This window comes from Empidonax traillii, unplaced genomic scaffold (genome assembly GCF_003031625.1).
Source record: "Empidonax traillii isolate 1590-97213 ecotype Southwest subspecies unplaced genomic scaffold, ASM303162v1 scaffold304:size641404, whole genome shotgun sequence".
In the NCBI taxonomy this organism is placed as follows: domain Eukaryota; kingdom Metazoa; phylum Chordata; class Aves; order Passeriformes; family Tyrannidae; genus Empidonax; species Empidonax traillii.
In genome coordinates, this window is record NW_020955497.1 from 251,780 (window position 1) to 268,486 (window position 16,707).

The window sequence follows — 16,707 nt, forward strand, 5'->3', positions numbered from 1 at the left end:
TGATGTCTCAGTACACGTGTGGTGCAGATAACCCCAAATCCGTGATCTCTGAGAAACCCGTGTTCAGTAATCAGGATGTGCTGATTTAACTTCATCAAAAGCTAAACCTCAAGTTAGTTACAAGTCATCTATGGCTTAGACCTTTACAGCCTAAACTAAATAAAGTTTTGGGAGCTGCTCTGAGGCTCTTTATCCACTGCAATGCCCTGAGTAACAGCAGAACCCTTCCCTGTCCTCATTAGCGTGGAAGAGATAATTGGCTAAGTGTGTGAGACTTATTCAGACTGAAGAAAGAACTGTGAATGGTTCTGCCCTCCTTCTGATAGCACATGGCAGCAACTGCTACTTCAGCAGCTAAACAGCAAATTTAAAGCTCTTAGAGTGGGATTTCCAACATTTTTCCAGTAGATCTTCCACACCCCTGGCCCTGCCAGAGACTGAAAGTGTCTTTCCTCTGAAAGGGGATGTGGTGATTACTATTTGTGTCTTTTTCAAACCTGATTTTCTGCTAATTGTGGCTTAATATGTACACAGCAGGCCTCTAATTTTTAATTGCAGCTTCCAGCCTGGCAGACCATTAAGCCCCTGCCACGCTGGCAATCATTTCAAGGGTCTTCCTATTGATTGGGGCGGTGCAGGGAGATGGCAGAGTTTTCACAGGAGCTGTGACTTGAGAGCGTGGGGTCCCAGCAGGACACAGATGAAGTCAGCAGAGGTGAGCATCTCCCTGCATGGCACGCTGGTGACATCTTTCCCTGGATCTGCTTTTCAGAGCACCACCGAAAAGCGGGATTCCCAGCCACAGCCTGACAGCATTTTGGGAGCTGCTCTGCCCTGATTACTTATTAATAGCTGAAAGCACAGCTACAATGCCATGGCCTAACAAATCCCCTCCGTGGATTGCCCTTCCCGGAGGGCTTTTCTAACCTAAAGGATTCCGTGGTTCTGTAATGCTGGAGATGTGCAAAGTCAGCATTTTTCTGTAGGGTCCCCAACCCCTGATCTGCCCTGCAATTTTTTATTCCCGTGGGCATCTGAAAAGACGAGGAAATTTTTTTTTTTTTTTTTTTTTTTACCTACCTCTTCTGTTTTCAATGTAGGAAAAAAGTGCGTGTGCGTCAAGGGCACAAAGTTGACCACAAGATGGTGCCGCAAGACAAGCATTCCTGTCAGGAAATCGTGGAATCGTGGAATCATAGAATCCTTAAGGCTGGAAAAGCCCTCTGAGATCATCAGAGCCACACCGTTAACCCCACCTTGCCAAGCTCACCACTAATCCATGTCACCAGATGCCACATCTACAGGTCCTTTAAATTCCTCCAGGGATGGTGATTCCACCGCTGCCCTGGACAGGCTGTTCCAGGCTTGACAACCCTTCCAGTGAAGAAATTTTTCCTAATATCCAACCTAAGCCTCCCTTGATGCAGAGTCATCTTATCAATTGCCCCACTCAACGTGTCTGTGTTAAGGGGATTGAGCAGGAGTGACTTTTTATGACACTTTTGTGCCTTGACTTTAATAAAAGGACATTCAGCTTAGCTGGAAGATGAATTCATTTCTTGGCAGAAAAATATATTCAGAACTGTGATTATTTAACTGTTTATCTTCAGTTTGCTAAGCTGAAGCCCACAGCTTGTGCCCTGGACTGGACAGATAACAACACAGCACTTTCCATGTCAACCACTGCCTGTTTTTCTTAGCAGGAGATCCTTTGTTTTTGTTGTACTTCTTCCAGGCAGCAAAGATGCTTGACCCAAACACTCAAGGTCTTACAGACAACACATTTCACATTCTTCTGCAGTAGCAGCAGGAACATTTGGAACCGACCCTTTCCTCAGTGCCTTTGCACCCAAGAAAGTTGCATCTTTGTCTGATTACTTTTGTTCAGCAGACATGAGAGTAAAAACACAGTACAAGACACGAATGTTCTGAGGTCTTTGCAAGGAGCCACTGCTGTGCCTTGGCACAAAACAGGAAAAATTAAAGCATATTGGCTTGATATTAATTCCAGTTTCTTAGTAAAAGGCTGTTTGGGGGGTGCAGGTCAGCTCAGTGCTACAGTGACTAATAATATAATATTGATTTTTTTTTTTTTTAAACAGCTGTAATTGTCAACAGAAAGCTAAAGGGAACTGAAGGAACTTGGGGTGAGCCTTATCCTATCAGGAGATTTGCTGTGAAGTCACTGAAGGGCAGTGATACACTGTGTGCTCTGTGGCTGAAGAAGAGAGAATGGGACACCCAGCACTGTCACATCACTTGAGAAAAGGCTGTTTTATTTTATTCCAAGTCACCAGATCAATAGCATTTTTACAGTCTGAACTAGAGAGTAATACCCTTACCTCTAAGGTGGCTTCTTGACTATTAGTTGTCTGCTTTTTGGTACTTAGTCATGTCACAACCCAACAGTATAAGGGTGAAGTGTGTTAAAATCAGGAGAACATATTTTGGAGCCCATGAAGGAGATGAAGACATGAAAGCAGCCTCACTGAGGACTTCACTTTCAGAAGGACCAGGGGCTCCTAAAAGAGAACCCTTAGCTGTAGCCCTGTTCCTGTGTTAGTGTGCTGAACAAACCACGATGACACTCAGCACCACCTGCTCTCAGTTGACCTTATCCACGCTTTGGCACGGCTGGTCCATCACACAGGGAACCTTCAGCCTCCTTCCTCTGAGTCAGAACTGGGGGAGACCTTGATCTGGCAGGGCATGATTCAGCCTAAAGCAGAAATTTTGACCACGAAGGATGTTTTGATTTGGATTCAATACAAAAGGCAAAAGGGCAGAGAGAACCTCCCCCACCTCTGGTGGACTGCAGGGGTCAGAGCTCAGCAGCAGAAATCAGGGTGGCACAAATCAGTGTGTGTGTGTGTGATCTGTTCATGGAGCTAGTGCTCAGGCTAAATGATAATGACATATGCATTCATTAGCTTTTGGGGCTGGTAAAATAATGCCATTAGAACGTGGTAGTAGTCGACAACTAAACGAAAATCTTTGTGGCAGATCAGGTTAGGAAGCATCTATGTAGAGTTACCCCGACCACACAGTGCTGATTACAAACTGGAGCACAGCTGGATTAAATTTTTAGTGTAAATAAGTTACTGCTTAAATTTTTTACATCTGCAAACAGCAGCAAATTTATTCTGATTTTCTGTTTCGCGCTCCCATGATACTTTTTGTTTGTACTGCTAAAATAGTCCATTCTCGGTTCTCTAACCATATCTGGTCTGTGAGCATTTCTGAACTAGGACTAATCTGCTCTGATTGTCTAGAGTACTTCCCTAAATGACTTATTTTAGGCTTTCCAAACCCCAGAACGAATCCTTTTTAAACAGCACATTACCAATTGGCAAAGGACCTAGAAATGGTCTTCCTATTACAAAGCACCTCACATGTCATCAACCGTATTCCCATGTGAAATGTTCAGGATTCATCAAGTTTTCAGCATTAATTCTCTCCTGTAGAGACACATAACATGTCCCCATGGAGGAGGAGGGGGAATAGTTATCCTTAATATTTGCAAATGTACTTGTGAATCTGTCAGTAAAACTGTTGTGGAGTCCAACATCGAGGTCAAAAGGATACACAAAGCCAGGGATTTTGACACCTCTTACCTAGAGAGCAGCTTCACTGGACTCACTCAACACAAACTCAGGGAGGAAATAATGGGTTTACCCCTTGAAAGGAAATTATCAGTTGGCAGCATTAATATTTATCTCTTTTTAAAAAAGTCCCTCACAGGTGGGGGCCAGTTCCACCTGCAGGAAGGCTGCAGACTGCAGCTGACAGTGACCCTAACCAGGTGTGCTTGAAATCAAATACTGAATTGGTGCACATCTATATAGGAATCTGGCCATTTCAGTCAAATTAAAAAAAAAAAACAACTTACAAGAAATCCAAAGTTTCTCCATAACTTTCAAAATGTTTTTTTTTTCTCAAGCCTGCATATCTCAACCTCTTTACCTAGATGTAGACATTTTTCCTGAAGAGAGAAACAGATAATGTGCAACTAATTCCTCTAGTAACACACCTTTTCTGTTCAGGATGTTCTGGGCATCCTGAAAATCTATGCTTTTGATAACCAATTTTACATGGATTTTAAAGTGCCTATTTCTTCTCAATGGAGAAAACTAATTGTGAAGAACCAAGCAGAAATATCCAGAAAAGCTCTCCCTGACAGGGAATGGACTTTACATCAAGCCCATTAGTGCTTTCTGGGGAAAATGTGTGAGTGATATGAATAAAAGTTATATATTCATATAAACATGAACAAAATATGTAAGGCAATGAATTGGCCTGTTGTTTTGATGTCAGTCATCCATTCTTACCTGTAAAATTGTCTTTTACAAGAACAGTGGCTAGGAAACGCTGTTTAACTTGAAGATACAAATTAAACTTGGACATTTATGTGAATGCAATGATCCTTTACCTTTGTTCCAGAATTAAGGAGACAGAAAACTCAATGTGAGCGAAGACCATTTAAGAACCACAGAATATTCTGAGCTAGAAGGGAGCCACGAGGATTTTTGAGTCCAACCCTTTGAATGAATGGCCCCTGTGGGGATTGAACCCACAACTTCGGCATTATTAGCACCAACCGAGCTTATCTCAGGGTGAATATATTGACAAAAAGAGACAGGATTTTAGGTTGAATTCAATTAAAAATTTTAATGACTAAATGACATTGATTGATTGATTGATTGATTGACTGATTGAAAAAATGAATGAGTAACATATATTGAAAATGAGATTATAAGCGTAATTGTAGGTAACCGATGCCAACTCTGTGCTGCAGCATCTTAGAGAAGGTTAAACTTCAACACCCCTGTGGAAGAGTGTCAGACATCACCTCTATCCCGATGCTTTTCCACTCCTTTTCTGGGGTAAAAGAAGTTACAATAGACTGATAAGCAAGATGCTTTCCATTCTCACAAGGAAAATGCGGCATAACCGTTGTGAAATGTGCTGACTGAAGGTGAGAGTCTCAGCTCATCAATCGGCTTCTCTTTGGAATGGGAACCATGTAAATATCCACGCACAAAAATAGAATTTAAAAAAATAAAAACTCCTTTAAGCACTGTATCTCGTGGCACGAAATTTACATATTATGTCCTCTTCCATAAAAAAGCGTCATCAAAAAGAACTTGTGCCAGTTTTGTATTAAAAGGCCTATAGAAATCTCTTAAAATTGCCTTCGTGGCTGGTAGCATCGGCCCCAGGCTTCTGTCTTCAGGTCGTCTGGTGTTTGATGCAGGACTCTTGGTAATCAGAGCTTCTTGTTTCTCACTTAGAGGTCCTGTGGAAGAACAGAACACCACCTTAAAATATTCCACAAAAAATGCCCGTGCTAAAGGAGACTAATGACTGAATCAGAGGGTTTGCCAGAGGAGGACAAATGTAATTTTTGTTAGCAGCGACAGTGTTTTGGAATATTGAATACTGGCTTTGATTAGTAAAATAAATCACTGTTAGTAAATATGGAAATAATATATTTTCCTCTCCTGTTAATTAATCATCTCTATGAAAAGCAGCATAAATCACTTCTGGAGGAAAATACTTGTTTTCAGAAAACAACGACGACATTGGACACAACTTGCCATCCATTTTGGAGCTGCAATTATTCTCTACTGCTGTTTCATTTTATGATGTGAATTAAGGCCACATTCTGTTTGCCTTGGGGGCTGTCAGTGGGCTCAAAGTGGCACACAGGTGTAGTGATACCCCTATTCCAGGAAGAAATGTGCACCAGCAAGATAAAAATCCTGCAGACATTTCCAGCATAAACCATATTTGGGAAGAAGATGCCAAGCTCTTCATCTGTTCAGTCTGCTACATTCAAACTTTCTCATCATCTAGACCAGTCTTTGGACCAGGCACTCTGTTTTTCAGCTGCATTTTCATTCTCTTGCTACTGTCAAATCAACATTGGGCAACGTTTTGTCTGCCGGCGTTTCTCCGAGGATTAGCAACAGATGTCTCAATCAACACAGCAAAAACACAATTCCCCCCCTTTTCCTCTGCTGGAAGCACAACCTTTCATCATTCTCAGATTTAGATTCCGGGTTGGTAGCACTTCAGTTTCTTTAAATTGAGTGGGACAACTTTGCATCTATGTAAGGCCCAGGACAAACAAACCCTGAGTTCCTTCAGAAGCAGAAATGGTTTCCATATGGTAAAATTAATCCATACATTCTGAATTATCTGGATATTTTTTTTCTTGGTATAGCCTTATTAAGATCTTCTAACACCAGCCTTTCTATAGGAGCTTGAGAGTTTTAATTTTGCTTGACTCCAGGCAACAAAATTAATGCATCTTTCAAGCCAGATTCCCAGGCTTCTCTTTTGTCTTTTAATAAAATAAAAATTACCTAAAAAAAAAGAATAGTATTTTTTTTTTCATGCCTCAAACAGCCAGAAGACACCTACCCAGATCCAGGAACTGGAACACCTTGTGCATGGTGTACCTCATGTTTGATGCGTGGTCCTCCAGGCGAAGAACGAGGATCTGATCTTTGTTAAAAACTGTCAGCCAGTCCAAGAGATACACAACGTAGAGCCCGACCTGTAACCTTACCTGTGAGCACAAAAAAACCCCAAATTAATTCACCTCACAACAATTCCAGCAGTAAGAAACCAACACTCACCTCTGCCTTCTGAGCAAAAATCCCAGAAATGGAGACACTGATGTCAGCCCCTGGAAGGGAAGATGCTTAGTCCTGTTACCTAAGGCCCTAAATCTGCTTATTCCACCTTGATTTCAACTGCTTTCACCTGATTTCATGGCTTAGTGGCGGGCTTGGCAGTGCTGGGTTACAACTTGGACTCAACAATCTGAGAGGTCTTTTCCAACCTGAATGGCTCTGTGATTCCATGATTATCAGCTGCACCAGACCACGCTGCCACGAGCAGTACAAACACCCTGATTCCCTGCCAGGAATTAGATTTGTGTGCATTTTGCTGCATCCTCTGATTATTGCAATAGTTAGGTTGGGATCTGAGCTGCAGGAGCAGTGGCTGCTCAGCAGCGTTAATGGTGCCTTGTGTCTGAGTGCACATTGAGAGCCCCAGACTAAACCAGATCAGGGATGGGAAAAGGCAGTTTTTCAGCCTCTCCTGCCCTAATCTCTGTTTTTCTTCCCTCCTCAATTTTGCATAACAAGTTGAAATACAAAAAGAGTAGCCTGGTGTTCTTAATAGTCCAGCTTCCAACTGCATTTATAAGTATTTTTTTTTCCTAAATCCTGACAGGCTCAGAAGAGAGAATCATGAATCCCAACTTTCATAAAAGAGACTTAATGTCTTCAAGTCATATTACCACAGAACCACTGAAGGCAGACAGCAACAGCATCTTTCACTTCTTACCCTGACCCACACTGATACCTAAATTCCAGTAGAATAAGTCATGTTTTTGAATTATTCCTAAGTTATTATTATCATGATGTGTGATTCTGACCTGTGTTTTTGGCTGCTTATAACAATAAGCCTCCATATTTACCAGACTTCTTTATATGTGTGCTCCACAAGGATTTGAAACATCTTATTTGATTAAAACATCAGGCTAACATGGTGTAATACTGACAGGGTAGCACTCCAGCCCTCAATCAGTACCTCATTCCACTGAACACTGGGGCAAATGTGTGGTTTAGTGGTTTTTCCTTAATGGGTTTTGCTTTTCTTTCACCTGGGAGATGGAGTTGAGTGACAGACAAGAATCATCTGCATGGTATAGTTTGGAAGCGCAGTGCTTTCCCACATGGGTTTAGAATCCTTTTAAAGCCTTTCACCAGAAAGAGGAATTTTAACTAATATGTCCCTCTAATTCTCAGTTCTCTTATGATGAGCAAGAACCTTGATTTTCTTCCCTGTACAGTGTGTTCTACTGACTCCTTTTTCATTGGTGTTCTTCTGAACCAGATTGTTTCCTTCTTTAAAGCTCCAGTGCTTCCCACTATAGATCAAAGGCATTACTAGGGATTCCCAAGCCATTTTCCCCTCCATAATATCCATTTCTGCACCTTCATTGCATTATACAATCACACAATTGTTTGGGTTGGAAGGGACCTTAAAGCTCATCTCATTCCAATCCCCTGCCATGGGCAGGGACACCTTCCACTAGCCCAGGTTGCTCCAAGCCCCGTCCAACCTGGCCTTGGACACTTCCAGGGATGGGGCAGCCACAGCTTCTCTGGGCAACCTGTGCTAGGGCCCTCACAGTAAAAACTCTTTTCCTGATATCCAATCTAAATCTGCTCTCTTTCAGGTCGAAGCCATTCCCCCTGTCCTGTCACTCCAGGCCCTGGAGTGCTCCTCCACATTCCTTGTAGCTCCCTCCATGTCCTGGAAGGCCACAGTGAGGATCACCCTGGCTCAGGGTGCCTTTCTCTGGGTGGTGTGCTTTCCACTGATTCTGAGTGAGGATAAACTGGCAAACACCCCTTTTCCACAGTGAACATCCATCAGCAGCCACAATGTCTGTGACACCTCTCTTGTTTCTGAAATATATGAACAAATAGCGAAGCAATTTTTTTCTGGCACAGTCGCGGAATTAACAAACTAATGAGCTCACCAGGGAAAACAATCCTTACTTTTTCAATATACAGCAAACCACAAACATAACAGATTTAGCAACTTGGCTGAAGAAGAAGCTAAGAAAGGCCATTGAGGAGCACAGTTAGCATTTGGGTTTTATTATGAACACCTGCTTGTGGCTCTGTGGAAAGAGGCCTCTTCTGCTCATTTCCAAAAGCATCTTTCTTCAGAGGGCTGACTAAGACAACAGATGAAGGTTGGCTTCGCACCCTGAGGAGGAAGAGGATAATCTTCCCTCCTGGTTCTCTCTCTGCCTTTCTCTGACTGCATTTGTGCAAGCAGATGGCTGGAAAATACCGTGATACTGCCCAGCAGCGACTGGTGTCAGCCCTGGAGGCTGCAATCAGAGAGGAGCAGCTCCACTCTACCTGCCAAGGTAAGCAAGAGGAATGTCCTGTTTGCCCAACTGCTGCAGGGCTCCAGCCCGTGCAAGACACTATTTTGCTGCTATTTTATCGTGTGGAGGAGGCAATAACTTCACCCCAGAGGCAAGGGAGGGAGCTATTCCCTCTGAATCCTTCACAGCCTGAACAAATAAAAGAGGATTGAAAGGCAAACTGGCCAGATGTGATATTTCAAGTCAATCTCTTCCATATTATTCTTCACCCTCAAGCAAATCTGATGTCAGCTCTACACTAAAACTGTGAAGTTTGGAATCCTGAGCCTGTAATACTTATCCCTTTCCCTGCCAGCAGTTTCTGATGTTTCCTTTTATCATTTTCTGATGTGCACAACTTAAAAAACAAACAAACAAACAAGCAAAAAAAAATTTAGCCAGTTATTGGTAGCCTCTTTTTTTTTTTTTTTTTTTTTTTTTGAGAAAGAATACATAATTTATTTTGATTTTGAGGCAATTTGGTACCGCAAAGATCCTTGCCAGAGCTACTTTTTGGAAACATCTGCGGAAAGCTGACACATTAAACTGCAATCTTCACTAAATGTGCTCTCCATACACTTGCACAATAGAAAGAGTGTATTATTACTGCTGGCATTCAGCAGGGAACAGGCTGAGAAGACAGCTGAGCCTCTACACCAGCTTTTACATGCTCATATATATATATATATATATATTTTGGTTATCTGCTTTACAAAGGAAAAGGGAAGAAGTTTGATTTCTTGCTGCTTCTTTGCGTCGTATTTTGGCATCTCGTTGATTTTGTCACCTTAACCTTGCCCCCAGGTACCATCAAACGAGCGAGGAACCAAATGTTCTGGGAGGTACCTACAGGCATGGCGTTGTTCAGGGTGTTGTTGTAGACACAGGCCCGCAGGGAGTAATCCAGCACACAACCCTCAAACAGCTGCAGGGATTCCGCCACCTTCTCGTGGAAATCTTCCGCGGACTTGTTGGCGCTGGCGAAGTACAGATAATCGGAGTACAACCTGCAGAGGGGAAAAACCTGCCAGTGAGAGGCTGAGGAGGGGAAAGGCTTATTTATGTGACAGCAGCCACGAGGTGCACAACCTGTGTGACATGCCCTGTTCAGCCAGGGACACCTTTTCTATTCACTTGGGTGGGTTTTAGCTCAGAGGAACAGCCGCTCCAGGGAATTTTGAACAGCATCCTGCTCACTTTCTAAGTCAGCATCCCTGAAGACCTGACCCTAGTGATTGTGGGAGACAATATTTTTTTCCCCTGAAGGCACATTTTTTATATGTATAAACTTTAAATTCATGTTCTCCATGAACAGTCGAACTGGTCTTGGCTGATGTTGGTGCCCTTCTGTACTCGGTGCTCCACACTGATCCATGGGCAGGAACAGTCCTTGTTTCAAAAGCTTAAAGTTGGTTTCAAAACCAGCAGAGGTATGGGACGGGTTAGAAAGAGTAATTTTTATATGATTACCAAGCTCACTACCATCAACAGTAAGAAAGAGTCCAGATTTCTTATTTTTTACAGGAAGCTCCACCTCCAGTCCTATATTGCCTTTCCATCAAAGACTTCCAATTTACAGCATTCCACCTCCTGATTCCTGTGTTTTTTTAAGCTGAAAAACTGCAGGTGGGTGAATGGTTCCTATCTGTGCTGCAGTCCCACTACAGACTGCATTCCCCAAACATTTCCAGCTTTGAGGACAGCAGGACATGGGGCCACACATGTTCAGCTGAGAGCAAAATCCACCAGCAACAGGAACTTCTCTAAGTTACAGCAGAAGACTATCCCCTTACTGCACATTTTTAGCACAAGTTTTACAATTGCTTAAAAAAAGATTATCTAATTTCAAATTCCTTTGAGGGGGGCGTGGGGGTGGGGGTGAAATAACAAAATCTACAGGCAAGGAAAATATTGACTTTAGAATTAACCCCTTGATTAAGCTTTTGGAAGGTAAACATGGTGCAAAGAGAAAAAGGAAATTCTCCAACAATGCTTAAATATTAGATCTGCTGAACATGGTATTTTAACTCTTGTATTTAGACTTAGAAATTATGACCAGAACCCCAGCAATACCAGAAGATTTTGAAGACAATTTTGTAACACTTGGGACAGATTCACTTCCCCAGGTGTGTTTGCAGCACAGATATGATGCCTCCATAGTACCTACCCCTCGACAAAATTCCAGAAATCCTAGATATCTTTCAGCCTCTTTGGAAAAAGCACAGGTGTTAAGAAATGACCTGAAAAAATCAGTCTGTTTAGGTCTCATTTATTGCTGCAGTAACCTTTTGTATTCCACTTACTTTATTTATTTTTTAACTTCCCTAGATTTCCACAGGTACTTAAAAATACATCGTTTAATTCAGAAAGTTTAGGCCCTAATCCAGCAAAGCACTTAAGCACAGGAATAGCCCCTCTGCACTCATTATTTATGTCAGCAAAACCAGGATTTTAATTCCCATATGAAACAAAAGAAAGCTCTCTGCTCATTTAAAAAAGGAGAAGGGGAGAAGCTGAGGGACAAAGCCAGCTGACTTTAACTAAATTAGGCACACAGCAGCATCTCCTGCTTGTGGAAAAGTGTGTGCATCAAGACTCAGGCTTGCCCAGCTTGTCCCAGGGATGGGGGGATTGACTGCTCCCAGCAGAGCAGGTGAAAGGCCTCTTGCTGGGGGAAATCAGCCAGCAGGCATCATGTACAGCATGGGCCTGGCTGCAATTTTCTTTAAAAGCTTTAGTATGAATGCTTAGCATTTCTAATCATCCCTTAAAACAAATGCATCACTTTAAAGACTTTCTGACATCTCATGAAAAACTACATTCTTGAAGACAAGTTCTCCCTCTGCAGGACACTTGAGATTCTCTTCCCAATTTCCTTTTTCTTTTCTTTCCATCTGTTTTTAATTTTGGGGACATCTACCTGGAAATAAAACCTTTTCAGCTTAAGATTTCAGCTGTTCCAACTACCTGAAGTCCTTACCCTCCACTACCACCCATGGCAGTGAAATAACGACGCCATTGACATCCACCATCACCAAACTTGATGTCCACCAAATATCCCGTGCTGGGGGAAAGGCCTGACCCTGTGCAGGTTAGATCAGAGCCTGTCCCAGCCCCATGTCCTCCTGGCTGCTGCAGAGAACCTGCCCCACTGCCCAGCATCACCCCACTGTCCCTTCTGCCATGGCTGCTTTTGCTCCTGCAGGTCAGAGGAGCTGCCAGCAGCTTAGGGAATTGTAAACAAAAAGGAACCAGTTTATCATAAGTATGGTCAGGGAGATGGAGCTGCCTTTTCCTCTCACCCCTATTAAAGCTGGCAAAGAGCTACACCCACATTACAGAGGACAGTTAAAGCAATCAGGGAGTTTGTGGGGAATTTACATGAGGAAGGCACTTCAGCCAGTTCTCTTGCATAAAATTGCCATCTGTTAAATCCTGAGGTCAGGAGATGCCATTAAAGTTGAGAGCTGTATTTGCTGGTGTAGGAGCTGGGAAGCATTCCCACACCTCTGCCTCTCACCAGCAGCCACGTCCTGCCAGTGGGAAAGCTTGTCAGGGAGCACCATCCCTTCCCACTCCCAGGTCACTCTGGGCAGCTGCTGCACAAGCACCCTGTGTTTGCTCTTCTCCCACTGCCACCAGAGCCTGGTCCTCATCATCATCTGCATCCCTTTCCTTTTCTGAGTTTTCCAGAATCTCCCTTTTCTGGGGCTTTGCCCTCGGGCACTGAAGCCCCAGGTATCCCCAATATCCCTATGAAGCTACAGAGAGAAGGAATTCACACCCCCTTCATTCTGATCCTTTTGGACCCTGCCTCCATCCCCTCCACCCTCCCCATTACCCTCATCATTATTGGTATTATATATATACACCCTCCTTCCTCAGAGGACACAGTGGCAAGAAATACTCCAGAAATCTGGAGGAAGACTGGAGAGAAAAATTCAAGTCCAAGAGAAAGCTGGGAATTCCTGGCTAACATGACTCCACCATGCCACTCAAAACAACCACTTCTTGGCAAAAGCAGGGCCCTATCCCTGCAAACAGAGTCAGGAAGACCCAGGGTGAACTCCTGAGTAGCTGTTGGATGTACAAGCTGAAATTGCCCAGCGAGTCTTTACATGAATGTTGCACCAAGCATTTTTAAGACTTAATAAAATTTGGTATCCTTTGCTGACTCCGGCGCTATTTCATCCTTATTAATCAGTATTATTTAATCATTTTGAACAGCAAGCCCCATGAAAACATAAACTTTATGACTGAAATGAACTGAAACATTTCAAAGGAGCACTGATGCTGAGACCTGCAGATGCAGAGCCCTCCTCAGTTCTGTGCTGAGAACCAGGGCACGTTAGCTCAGGCATTTGGCAACCTTTAAACTCTTTTTTTCAGAGCAGCTCAGGTATCCATGCACGGCGCTCATGGCATTCACATTCACATGCTTCTCCTTAAAACATTGTCACCATTCCATGTGCCAAAACACACAGAATAAACCCCCTTGGCAGCTCTTATCACAAGCCAAGGTAGCTCTGTCAACCACCACACGAATGTTTCCTTGCGTCCAGGAGAGCGAGAGGGAACAAAATTTTTATAGTAAGGAAATTTTCTTGCACACTTCAGCGGCATGATCCTTGCTCACCTTTCAACAGGGTCTCTCAGCATGATGATAAGTTTGGCATTCGGTTGGAAGGCATGGATAAAGTCCTGGATTAAGAAGGGAGGTTCTCCATCAGTGCTGTTGTCATAAAAGAAAATCCAAGCGTTGTTGTCCCACATGGTCGAGGCACTGGCCTCCCCTGGAAATTAAAAGCAATTCTGCTGGTAAGTCATTTCATTCTTTGCACTGGAGTAGAAATTGGCTGAATTTGGGATTGGATCAAAATTGACTCTGTGAATTTCAGAACATCTTAGTTCTCACAAATTATTTGGCTAATGCTGCCCAGAGCCAGGGAAATCCCACTGCCTTCTACTTCTGGGAATGTAGGGATGGTTAAGGCAGGGTTTATGGAATTCCACCTGAAATATTATTGTCCATAACCATACTGCTTCCCTCTAGTGGTTAACAGATAAAAATATATTTAATCTGGGCTGCAAATAGATTGCTCGGGGTTTTAGCACATTCTCCAGTGAGGAATCACAGAGTGGTTAGATCATCTCATTCCACCCCCTTGTCATGTTCAGGGACCCCTTTCACTAGATCAGTTTGCTCCAAGTCCTGTCCAGGCTGGCCTTGAGGAAGCAGGAGCTGGTCCCTGCCAAAGCCACTATTGCTGGAGCACCCCAAGGGTTGGCCTTAATGCACCTGATTTCAAGAGGAGTAACTTGCTAACAGAGTGTACAATTTCACACGGAAAAATGTGGAAACCAGCACTTCTGCTGATCAGTAGTGTTCAAAACATAATCGGGAAAATCAGTCGAATTCAAAACTTCATAGCAAATATTAAAAAAGCAGCTGAATTGCGTATTTGATGTTTTAAATATTTTATAATAATATATAATACTTATTAATTTAAATAATTATAATTATTAATGTAAAATAAGCCAACTATTTACTATTAGACCAAAGGTCTATAGAATAAATAGCACAGTTGGTTAAATGCCAGACTGTGATATCCTTGGTGTCTGAAGAAGCTCATCCTGGAGGCAATGCTACAGGGAGAAACCCCATCAGCAACATCTCTGCCAGAACAAGGTATATGATTCCTCAGCTGCCAAATAAATTATTTGATGGGATGTTTTGAACTCTGTAATCTTCCCTGTCTTTTTAAGTAATACTGGCATTTGTGTGGCACGCTACTGTTTAATAAAACATTTGCAGAAGATTTTTGGAAATTTCCATTCTCTGACAGTCTAATGAGAGCTAATTCTTGTTAATGAGCTTTTTCAAATCAAAAGGACTGAGGTGAAAAAATAACAATGTGGTAGGCTTGTAGATCTGCACATGATTTCCCTTTTTCTTCTTTCCTCTGCTGGGAAAGTCCAATAGAGATTTTAAAAGATGGCCAAAACACGACATGAGAAAGGTACTGGCTCCAGACTTCAGCTTAACGTAATGTGATTCATTAATGAAGTCTGGGAGTTGTTAGAAAACACATTAATCTTCTGTCATGTTCATTTTGCCTCTTTTCAGAAGGAGGTGATCAGGTCCATTGGCTAAACCCGGGTGTCCACAACAGCTCTGCTTTTCCATTCTAAATTAATTAGCCAAAGCACTGCCTAATCATCAGCGGGCTTTGCCTTGTCAATTAAAACTCAATTAGCCCAGCTCCCACGCTGGGTGAAGCAGAAACACAAAAGATTAAATATAGGCCAGGGCTGAGACAGCCGAGCCACAAAAACATCAGGCAGCTCCTTCTGAGCTGTCAGGAGATGGGAAAATGCAAATGGGCACGAGCACTTGCAGGTAGGGATTTACAGGATAGTGCACTCCAGGGATCAGAGCGACCTTGGGAAGTCACTGCTGCGTCTCTGTGACAGAACTGCTGGACTCAGACTGCTCCATCACAGGTGTTCGCCTAAATCATGCCAAAGTAATTAAAGTCTCCGATCTCAGCAAGCCACCCATGCCTCTCCAAACAGATTTTCTGATCTTCCTTCGTGTTTCTCTGCCCTGTTCTCCGATCACGTTTGATGTTCTGCTGGATTTATCCCAATCAGCTCATGCAGAGTTTCCAAACCTAAGAACACCTGCTTACACATGTGGTGTGAGAACTAAAAAACCCCAATGCATTCACACATAAAGGGGCAGATTCTCTTAATATCAGAGTCCACACAGCCCAGAAATGGTGTCAGCTGGATCAGCTGCCACCACCACCACAGATTTGCAGCACACCTGCAGACCGTGGAATCATTAAAGTTGGAAAAGACCTCCAAGATTATCAAGTCCAACCCAAGGTCACAGGCACACAACCACATCATGCTGAAGAATTAACAGGCACTCAAGCTGTCCCTCTAATGCATCAGCCCAGGATAGCCTGGGTTCAAGAGGGCAAATCTTCCCACAAGATGGGTGTCAAGAATTAAATGGGGGAAGGAAGAAATATATATATTAAAAAAAAAAAAATCATTCTGGTCTCTGCTGACTCCTATAATTTTAATTTTCTGAAACAGCAAAAAAAATCTCTCTGACAATCTGACAGTGTTCCTTTCTGGTTTTTAATACAGACTTAATATCTGTAAACAGAACAGGCCATACTAAACATGAGATAAATTAATCGCCAACAATTAATTATGTTAAATTACTCCACTGTAACCAATTTTTTTTTTTTTATGGACTCAAAGAATTGCCTGAAGAATTGCCCATTAAACTGCCTAAAGAAAATATGTATAACCTCCTTATTCAGTCATTAATGGATTAACGTCATACTGTGTTTTCACAAGTCATTCCTCTGAATTTATCATATTAATGATCCCAAATAAACAAGTCCTGCTCTGAACGCCTCAGGCTGGATCAGCCCTGTCCTCTCTGCTTCAACTCTAAGCAGATGTTGGGGTTGTTGTTTTTTTTTTTTGGAAAATGCAATTATTACCCACTATGTGTAATATCCAAAGAAGCTTAACTTTTCAAAATAACGTAACATGATGAACCTCTGAAATGCTTACAGTCCTAATTCAATTTCTTTGTAGCCATCTGAAATAAGAAAAGGAAGATTCTAAGCAAAACTGATATTCATACAGATTCATGTTAGACCAGCTGGCTTTGTTTTGTTGTGGTTTTTTTTTACCAAGGTCATAAAGGCTGCCTC

The 16,707-nt window shown here is 42.6% G+C and overlaps 1 protein-coding gene across 2 annotated transcripts in view; it reads right to left on the bottom strand.

Annotated features, from left to right (window-relative positions):
• Positions 1 to 4,648: 4,648 nt before the first annotated feature.
• The window catches only part of CHST15 (carbohydrate sulfotransferase 15), a 47,537-nt gene continuing 35,478 nt past the window's right edge, over positions 4,649 to 16,707 (bottom strand). For both annotated transcript variants that reach the window (XM_027890962.1, XM_027890963.1), the window contains exons 5-8: positions 13,602 to 13,758; positions 9,816 to 9,972; positions 6,427 to 6,574; positions 4,649 to 5,296 (exon numbers count right to left, since the gene is read on the bottom strand). In XM_027890962.1, the coding sequence (XP_027746763.1) occupies positions 5,106 to 5,296; positions 6,427 to 6,574; positions 9,816 to 9,972; positions 13,602 to 13,758 (653 nt within the window). In that variant the 3' untranslated portion in view covers positions 4,649 to 5,105. The remainder of the gene's footprint in view (positions 5,297 to 6,426; positions 6,575 to 9,815; positions 9,973 to 13,601; positions 13,759 to 16,707) is intronic.